At 48.7% G+C, this 9,685-nt stretch overlaps 1 protein-coding gene across 1 annotated transcript in view; it reads left to right on the forward strand.

The window, feature by feature from the left end:
• LOC120838994 (sodium-dependent serotonin transporter) overlaps positions 1-6,912 on the forward strand; it is a 67,979-nt gene extending 61,067 nt beyond the window's left edge. Inside the window, exons 10-12 of the mRNA XM_040209178.2 lie at positions 1,549-1,648; positions 3,258-3,358; positions 6,685-6,912. Of these exons, the coding sequence (XP_040065112.2) occupies positions 1,549-1,648; positions 3,258-3,358; positions 6,685-6,912 (429 nt within the window). The remainder of the gene's footprint in view (positions 1-1,548; positions 1,649-3,257; positions 3,359-6,684) is intronic.
• Positions 6,913-9,685: the final 2,773 nt, after the last annotated feature.

Below are 9,685 nucleotides of genomic sequence, written 5' to 3' on the forward strand. Positions count from 1 at the left end.
ATCGAACACGTACAACCACAAACACATATACTAAAAGGGCAAGTCATGGGACATTCGCTGCACTTGATTGGTTCAGTCGAGAAAAGAACACTCATAGGAAAGATGGGCGAATGTCATGATGTTTGACAATGGTCGGTTCCATTGGCTCGTAGCGGTGGCTCGTCAACCGTGCTGATCGGTTGATGCGCTGGCTGGTTGATCGCCGACATCGTCTAAGTTTCCCGACGATGCCGACGACGGCAGAAGCTGAAAGTCACCAGAAAACATTGCCAAGTTGTAGGATGTCGGCTTCTGTGGTAAAATAGAACCAGGGTCTTGAACTCTCGATGAGATAACTTGATTATCATGTCTGCCGCATGCCTCCGTGTCGCATCTCACCAGCGCGCTCATGCGTCGAGCTTCACCACTTTGCACAGGAACGATAGGAGCAGCGGCTGACGTGGGTGAGCGCCTGGGTTAGCGTGATGAGCTGAGTAATTATGGTCAGTATTACACTGCAGGTCTATCGTTTTTGATCTTCGTGGTAGGTTGATCTCTCATTTTAAAAGAGAGAGAAAGAGAACGAGCGTCCATTTGAATGAGTGGTAGCTAAGGTTGTTCAAATGCAGCTGTCGATCGAAGGAACAGCGAACATAGGCTTTACTATGGTTCCAACACCGCTAAAGAGCACCATCACTTGAACAAGTGTAGGTTTTCATACTACTTGGGGGTGGTTATTTTGGTAGTTTACATTATTAAAGTGTTAAGTTTGCAAGGTTTATAAAACTTGGGAGGCACGTGTTTGCTGATAGACGTGTTAGCGGATATGCAGGTTCTTGCAGGCATTCTACAGAAATTATATTTACAGGCTAAAAAGCTACCGGCTGTAAAATTGCGAGGGGAGAGAAGCTTTATCCCAACTGAAGTGTTATGCTATTATTATTATTTTTCATTCATTTTTAGTAATCATTGTAAGTGGAACCTACTCTGACTGCAGCCTTATTTCTAAAAACATAGCCTTCTGTTCCTTTGGCACCCCATCTATTATTATTACAAGAGGAACTACTTTAGTGGCGCAATCACTTTTTAATTTTAAAGTGATGTGTTAACAGATGTTGGCACCTGCTCTAGAAGGTCAGTGGCTGCTCCAAACCAATATTTTGCCCGCTACAGAACCTGCTATCAAAGGCCTTATACCGCTTCCATCACTGAATGTGCTGCACTTATTTCTTATTTACCTAGCATGAAAATGGGGCAGGCACCATGAGAAAAAATTCTGCGTCAAGAAGCTACGGTGTCAATATAATCTAGCTTTCAGGATATTTATTTCTTTTAGTTGTTTTTTTCTTGTATTTGTTTCTTACCGGTCTACATTTGAACGATTAATCTGTTACAAACTTAGTCGGCGATAAATGCGGTAATCAGTTAATAGGTAGGCTAATCGACGAACTTCACATCGATACTTTTTTATGTTCTCTAGGCGCTTTCTGCGAGAGTAGCCTTCTTGCATAACCGTCACGGGGTACCGAGAGCGAGGCGAGGTGTCTCACACTAACGTATTCCGTCCAGGGAGGCAACTACATCGTGAGCCTTCTCGACACCTACGCGACTGCCACGGGCGTCCTCTTCATCGTCTTCATCGAGTCCATGGTCGTGTGCTGGTTCTACGGTGGGCGCACCTTTCCCTTCAATTTTTCCGATCCCTGCCCGTTTCGATTTGGATGAGCATCGTAATGGCGTGGTCGTGTATCACTATTGCGTGGTGCACGTCAAAGATCGGGATAGCAACCTTACTGCACTGGCTAAATTGCCCATCTACAGTGGGTAACAACCTCGCCATACTCTGGCAGACTAATGTCCTGCTGTCTAAACAACAACCGGCGATTTGTTTTTCACTCTTTCCCGCAGTGTACTTAAGGATTGTGAGTTATATCTCCACCCACGCCCATTTTGATCTGGATCAGCATCGCACTGGCGTGCGATCGTCGATCACTACTGCGTGGTACATGCTAAAAACCCCAGGCTAGCAGTTATGCAGTACTGGCTAAATTTTATATCTACAGTGGGAAACGTTGTCGGAATATACTCTTGCAGACTAAATTTACGCTATCTAAACCCCCACATTGATTTGTTCTTTACCTTTCAGTGATGTTACCAGTTGTACTGCACTGCCTGAATTTTTTGTTTAATCTAATATGGGGTGTAACAATGTCGCCATACACTGGCAGACAAAATTTACGCTGCCTAATTACGGACATCTAATTTTTTCCCCACGTTCTAAAGCGGCTTTTGGTAACAAGAAACCATTAGCGTGAGTGCGCCTTAGGCGAGCAGCGCCCTGCAGCGGGCCATCATGTCAAGTCGGCGCACGCGCTTCATTCAGACTTCACGATTTGGGCGGTTTTTGTGTGGAATGTCGAGAACCGTAAACCACGACTCCGTTTGTTTCCGCTCCAAGCGCGCAATCTGGCCAGAGTAGTATATGACGCTTACCCCGCGGCCTTTAACGCGTGCATCGTCCATATAGACCAACACGCGGCCCTGACGTCACGCAGCTGCGGTGGCGCTGTCGACGGCACTGCGCATGCGCAGACGCGACGCTTCACGTGAATTCGGTTTCTGCGCACGCGCAGTGCCCACACCTGGTGTGGGCAAACGCGGGCTTGTTTGTAAACAGCGTGTCGGTCTATAGTCAGTGAGAGCTTATGAAGAAACGCGGGGCGCGGTTTATGCAGAGCGCAAGCTCGTCTGCTTCTTGGACAGGGGTTGCTGTTGTCAAAACGCCAAGCTCTGACTGGCTCCGATTCGAAGGATAGTGGCTAGGCCTCAAAGCCGCTAGTTATTGAGGTCTACCCACCATCCTCTCATCACAGCCAATCAGAGCTCCACGGCATGACGTCACTACAACCTCCTGCTCAAGAAGCAGACGAACTAGTGCTTCGTGTGATGTTCATGCTTGGTGTTTCGTTCTTCCGCGTTATTTTCAGCTACCACCAAAATCTCATTTGTTGCCGAAAGATAAAGAGATATTCTGGACTCGTTATCCCTCGCATTTCTTAAGCCTTCAGTGATCACAGTAGAGATTATTTGGCAACACAGCAATAGAAAGAAAGGGAACGTTGTGCCAATAAGAAGAACAAAGACGTGCACCACAGCCGTCGCAGCACCCTCACCTGAGCCTTGTATTCTTCACGCGGTTATAATCTGAACCAGGCGTATAAAGAGCGTTGCCTGCCAAAGAGAGGGAAATGTTTTGTTTCTTCGCTCAATTCTCGCAGGGGCCAATCGCTTTTCTCAGCACGTCAAGGAAATGCTGGGTCATCTACCCGGCCTGTACTGGAGGCTGTGCTGGAGCTACATCAGCCCCCTATTCTTGTTTGTAAGTTGGCGATCAAACGAAAATGCATACATAATATATAAAAAGAATTGCGACGCATAGATGCGTTAGAAGAGAAGTTTCGAAGATTAATTCTCGTGAAGTAATATAGGCTGGTATGCCCAAGACGGTCTACCTATACTGCGCGCGCGTTCCCAGGAACTTAATTTAAAAAAAAAATAAAAATCAAGAGAGAAGTTTCATGGGCCTGAGACGTGTCCTGACGTCAGAAGGAGTGAGTTGGTGCGTAGGTGGTGCCCGCTAACGGGCTGGCGTCGAACTTCCCTCGCGACGTTGCCTCCAACCTGCGTTCCGCGCGATCGTGATCGTCGTTTTTGAGCAGACATTATGTGGGAGCCTGAATTCTTTACGTGCATCCGCAGGTCACTAAGCTCGTTCAAATGGTGAACTTTCGGTGAATGTTACCCATTGTTGTTGTTTTTCCATTCGCGTATAGACCCTTTCAGGCAACATTTCATGGGTGCCGCCATCTTGCCGTCACGTGACCCTGCCGCCATAGCCGCCCTTCAGTTTCTCGCCGTTCCTCCGCGTTGTGTGCTGCACCGGCCACTACCGGAGCTTTGTTTTCGCGTTCTTTTACCTTCCGCGTTGAAATCGTGTGTTTTCTTTAGGCCTTTTCGATATTTCGGGCTTTCATTTAATCATTTGATATCTATATTTCAATATAGCTCTTGTATTTTCTTATTTATGAAATGGAATCGGACAGTGAATGGATCGACGATACTAGATTATGGCTTCAGAGACGATGTAAGTTCATCCCATTCTAACGTTTTTCTCGCTAATAAAGGGCAGTCAACACCATTGCGACATATGCAAATTTCAACTAACGCAGTAATGCTATTGCAGTCGTGCTTCCCGCTGCATGTGCGCGCTCGTTTCCGTAAAGCCGACCCGCATGTAAGCGATTTAGCGTGCGACGAGACGAGCGACGGCGACAACGACGAGAGTCAGCGACGAAGATTTCTCACTGTCGCCTTTTGCATCGCTCGGTTTTTTTAGTTTCTAGGAAACGTCACTCACCGTCTTGGTCGCTTGCTCCCGTCGCTTCCATGCAGTTTGCCTCGTCGCGCGACTGCCCGAGCGACAGCGAAGCGGGTCACCGTCGCGTGTCTCGTTGCTCGCCGAATCGCTTGCATGCGGTTATCGAGGCGCCAATGGTTCAATGCTGTGTGTATGGAAATGGAGTATAAACCGCATGTAAGTGATTTGGCGAGCGACCAGATAAGCGACGGCGACCCGCTTCGCTGTCGCTCAGTCAGTCGCGCGATGAAGCAAACCTGGAAGCGACGGAGCAAGCGACCAAGACGGTGAGCGACGTTTTCTAGAAATACCAAAACCGAGCAATGCGACGGGAGACAGTGAGAAATCTCAGTCGCTCGTCTCGTCGCACGCTAAATCGCTTACAAGCGGGTCGGCTTTACGGAAGCGAGCGCGCTCATGCAGCGAGAAGCACGACTGTGATAGCCTTACTGCGTCAGTTGCAATTTACATATTTCGCAGAAGTGTTGACTGCCCTTTATTAGCGACCAAAACGCAAGAATGGGATGAACTTACATGGTCATTGAAGCCTCATAATCTTGTATCGTCGACCCTTCGCTGCCCGATTCCATTCCATAAATAAGAAAATACAAGAGCTATGTCGAAATATAAATATCAAATGATTAAATGAAAGTCCTAAATATCGAAAAGATCTAAAAAAATACAAGATTTGAACGCGGAACGTAAAAGTACACGAAAAGGAAGCTCCAGTAGTGGCCTGTGCAGCACACAACGCGGAGCAACGGCGAGGAACTGAAGGTCGGCTATGGCGGCCCGGAAAGCGCGCGAAGGGCGCGCCGACTGGTGGCAGCTCGAGTAACTGACTCGCTGAAAGCGTCTATAGTCGCCGGAAGCTTAAAGAACGCCAGGGTGTGGGTTATAATGCTCACGCCTCTTGCTTTTGGGATTGATTGTTCAACACTCTTAGCGCCAGGTGCCTCAATCTGATTGGCTGTCAGTGACTCAGTGACTATAGTGGGCTTATAGATGCTCTGCACACGCGCCAGATTACAGACGCCCATTGCTGATCTCCCGTTTTACCGAGATGCCGAGCGACTGAGGCGGCCATTGACGAGCCTCTACAAAGGCTAATGCCCTGGAGTACGGTAGTCTCTAAAATTGAAATAATCTGTCCTGCTGTGGTAGGGATAATGTAAAGTCAAGAGAATAAGAAAACAACAACAACAACAACAAAAGGTTGGTCATGGCGGCGACCATGCACAGCTGCCGCAGGGAGTCCATGAGAGCTACACACGCACATTCGTGGCCAAATTTAATAACTTGTGTGTTCTTTATAATTTTACGGGTAATTACACCGTATTAATTAGGAACCACTGTTAAAGAACATGCTGGGCGATCGAATAAAATATTACTCCGTTAAGGTCGCACATGCCAGCATTGGCAGCGTCCCACGGATGCTGCCAAATGTGCTTGCCGCATTACGACAACCCGGAATACGGCGGTAGTCATTGGCACGACAAATTAAAAACAGCTCGCAAAAAAAAAAAAAAAACTAGGAAGAAACACAGGACAGAGAGAGAGAAAAGCACACACTGGACGAGCGCTTAAGCCAACTTAAGAAACGCAGAGAGTACTCTTTTAAATTGACTGCACGTCTACTTACCCGCAAAACACTCAAAGAGCCAATCTCTGCAATCTACTAAATCAGCTCAGCGAATGATGAGGCGGAACATCCGTTAAGACCTCAAAATTAAGTGTGCACTGTGGCATTACACAATGCAAGCATGACGCTTTGCATTGCATAATGCTACAGCGCAGACTTCATTTTTATGTCCTAAACGGATGTTTCTCCTCAACATTCGCTGAGCTGATTTCGTAGATCGTAGTGTTTGGCTCTTTGAGTTTTTTTGCGGGCAAGTAGACGCGCAGGCATTTTTCAGAGTGTAGGTAATCTCTCTCGCGTTCTTGCTTTGCATTCCATCTCATTGACCGCGAAGCGATGCTCGGGGTGCATCCACGTGTTCCCTGAGCCGCGGTTAATACATTACACTAAAGACAGTCTGCAGACAGATTGTCTGAGGCGTGTTTCTTCATTACACGACGACCCAATCACATTAGTCATACAAACACTCTCTTTATACATGTTCCAAGCACACATACATATCTAACACACTCGAAACGCGTTCGCAGATTATTATTTCATCATGTCGGCGTCGGACCCGTGTCTCTTGTACGACGTACGAGCAGCGTGGCTGGCGGTGACTGCAGTCGGCACCCCGTACACCGGAAACTCCCTTTGGCCACCGCAGGTGATGTTCCTGTTCGCGGTGCTCCGTTACAAGGAGCTCGAGTGGGAAGACTACACGTTTCCCCGCTGGTCCATCGCCGTGGGCTGGGTGCTCACCACGTCGTCCATGTGCTTCGTACCGGGCTACATCCTCGTCGCCTTCGTTCGCACCAAGGGGACCTTCAGAGAGGTGACGGCTCGATGCGCGCACACATTTCCCAAGTCGGACGCGGTACATTCGGATAGATGACTAGGCCGGGATGAATGAGTGGCTGAAAAAAAAATTCTCGGTTCCTTGCCTTGTCCGGCAAATGAACTGTAGTCCCAGGCGCTCCGTACCCTGATGCGCACGGTCGCAGCTCACACTAACTGCCACGTCGTGCAATGTTAAAGTGTCGCGTGACGTCGTGATATCCTCCAGAGTGTCACGTGACGTCATGGAGGCACGTGGCGTACATCGCGATGTCAGGTCGTGGCGTCACGTGACATGGGGTCATGGTGTCACGTGCCATGACGTCACGGTGTTACGTGACACCAAGACGTTTAGAAAAAAAAATGTCCCAGCCACGACGACCCTAGAGGGGACACCCGAAGATCCGCTAAGAAACCCCGCCAATCACGTCAGTCGCCGTAAAAAAGAAACTAAACGCCGAATAGATACGACTTGACACTGCATTGGATCGTGCACTCCACAACAACGACGACATAATACATCGGACTACGGCTATACAACCAAAAAGACGAGGTCTGCTCTTTACGTCATCCTCAGATGAACTTCTACGCACCCGAAGGGTAAACAAGTTGAAGCTTGAAGACAGTATTAATGGAGGGGGCGTATGCTGCGCGACAATGTTAGCGTAAACACGACGTCGGATATATTTCTTTTTGTTATCACCTTAGGAAGTAACATGATATAAAAGAACGGGCAGACAAGGTTCTCACCACAGGAACAATCTTCGAGGTGGAGGGTATGAGACGAGACATCACAAGCTCACAGTTCGCATTAGATTCAGGATGAGCGGGTTTGCTAAAGGATTCGAATATTATAGAAACATGACATGAAAACATAGGCACACACTGTCACTTGTTTGTGCTAGCAGTGTCGCGCTTTTTATTTTTTACCTTGGCGTCCAGTGAGCCAGTTCTAATAGGCTAGTGGAGAGGAGGACACGAGCTATACAAGTATTGGCGATATACGACTTGCAGTGACGTCAGATCAGCAGCCCATTGTGGTGGCTTTGCTGCTGGGCGAGTACCTTCTGTAACACGCATTTCGTGCCACAGAATTTGCTGACTCGACAAGAACAAGTAAGGATGGCCACCAGCCTGTCACATTGGCGTAGCCTGCAAGCCATGTAGGCAGTCCATCATGTAGAGTGCCTCAATGTCGCTGGGGTGGCGGCCGTCCCAGAGTAGAGACAACTGTTGTTTTGTACCGAAGCCTCCATCTTGCCTTCCACTTTGCGCAACCATTTATGAGCCAATTTCGCAGTTGTAAAGCATTATCAGTATTGAAACGACGCGTGATAACTTTTAAAACATGTAATGTCACCTTTTCCACCAGGTATGACTTTGTGATTGACACCGGATGTATTGAAAATGGAGACACAATGTGCAGAATGATGAATGCATTTGCAACACTTCATTGCATTACCTGGTCAAGAAAGTCACTACTCGGAATAATTTATCCCGAACCCAACGAGTATTTCCAATTCTGGCATTTTCACTGGCACAAGCCGATCCAGCACTTTCACGTATACCAGGTCAACATACCACGAGAGGCAAAAGTGGCGGCCGCGGCCGAAAAGGATGTCAGCACGCTAGCAAGGCACAGCCAGTAAGGAACATTGAGGTACTCTATATTATAATGTTGCGATGACGTTAGAAGATAAAACGCGACCTTGTCTTCTGGGTGGTCATAGACCAGAGGACTGATGCTGGTCTCAGCAAGAGCAAGATCTAAGCTACACCGTAGGCAATGCCACGTGGTTTAAATTGAACCCTTGTTGCTTTCTTTTTTTTTTTTTTTCATTTCCAGAGGATGGTGATCTGCTTCCGTCCTCACAGCGCGGCAGCCCGCAAGCTGAGCCAGGGCGTACCGGTGCACGTCTAGTCCGCCCTCGGCGACAACTCCTCTTGAACGAGACTTCCTCGTGCGCAGCTCCGTACCTGGACCCGAATGGCGCCGAGCCCCAAAAACGCGAGGGCCACTTTCGCCCCGAACCCAGTCGGGAGCCTGCTGGGGCAGCGTGGCGTGCGAACGCCACCGCTAGGATCTGTCTGTCTGTCTTAGGGTGCCTTGTCGTCTGTCTGTCTCGGCTCGTGGAGACGTCCGCTGTCGCGTTGAACGCTTCGTGCGTTACGAAGCTTCAAGGCCTCTGAGCTGTAAAATGGAGCCAAAGTATTAATCAACGCTATGCGTTCGAGCTGAGACACGCCAGATTCCGCGTAATTCAAACATATTTGAATGCGATTGGGAGGCAAAATTGCTGGGATGTCATACTTGGCAAAGGCTCGTTCAGGCACCCGGTGTGGACGTGCGCCCAGCGCATATTGGCAATCTTCACCACGTCTTTTCGACCTTACTTTCAAGGCTTCGTCTTTAGACCGCCATGCGCTGTGAGAATCTGATACATCTGAGAAGGCTGGAAAGCGAACCTTCCACCACAGCTTTCTGTTCCAACCGCTAGGTGCCGTCGATGTCGCTGGAGTCGCCAATAGACCATTCCACCACTAACCGCTTTCTGCGCGCGGCCATCCTTGTCTCCTGGACGCTCGAACGCGTTCTGATTATGCGCAGTCTTTTACTGAATCTCAGACGCAAGCACTAGCCCAGTGACGCGACATTTTTTGCCTGGGAAATAGGCGCTGGGAAGGTGTGAAAAAGGCGTCAGTGACGCTACATTTCTCTCCTGTGGGAATCGCTCGCACCTAACACTCATGCCTTCTGGTACACTGTATGCATCCTCTCTAGAGTAACCAGAAAGCTACGCTCAGAGAATCGGCGCACCCCCCCCCCCCCC

This window comes from Ixodes scapularis, unplaced genomic scaffold, assembly GCF_016920785.2.
Source record: "Ixodes scapularis isolate PalLabHiFi unplaced genomic scaffold, ASM1692078v2 PGA_scaffold1__304_contigs__length_218370807, whole genome shotgun sequence".
Lineage (NCBI taxonomy): Eukaryota > Metazoa > Arthropoda > Arachnida > Ixodida > Ixodidae > Ixodes > Ixodes scapularis.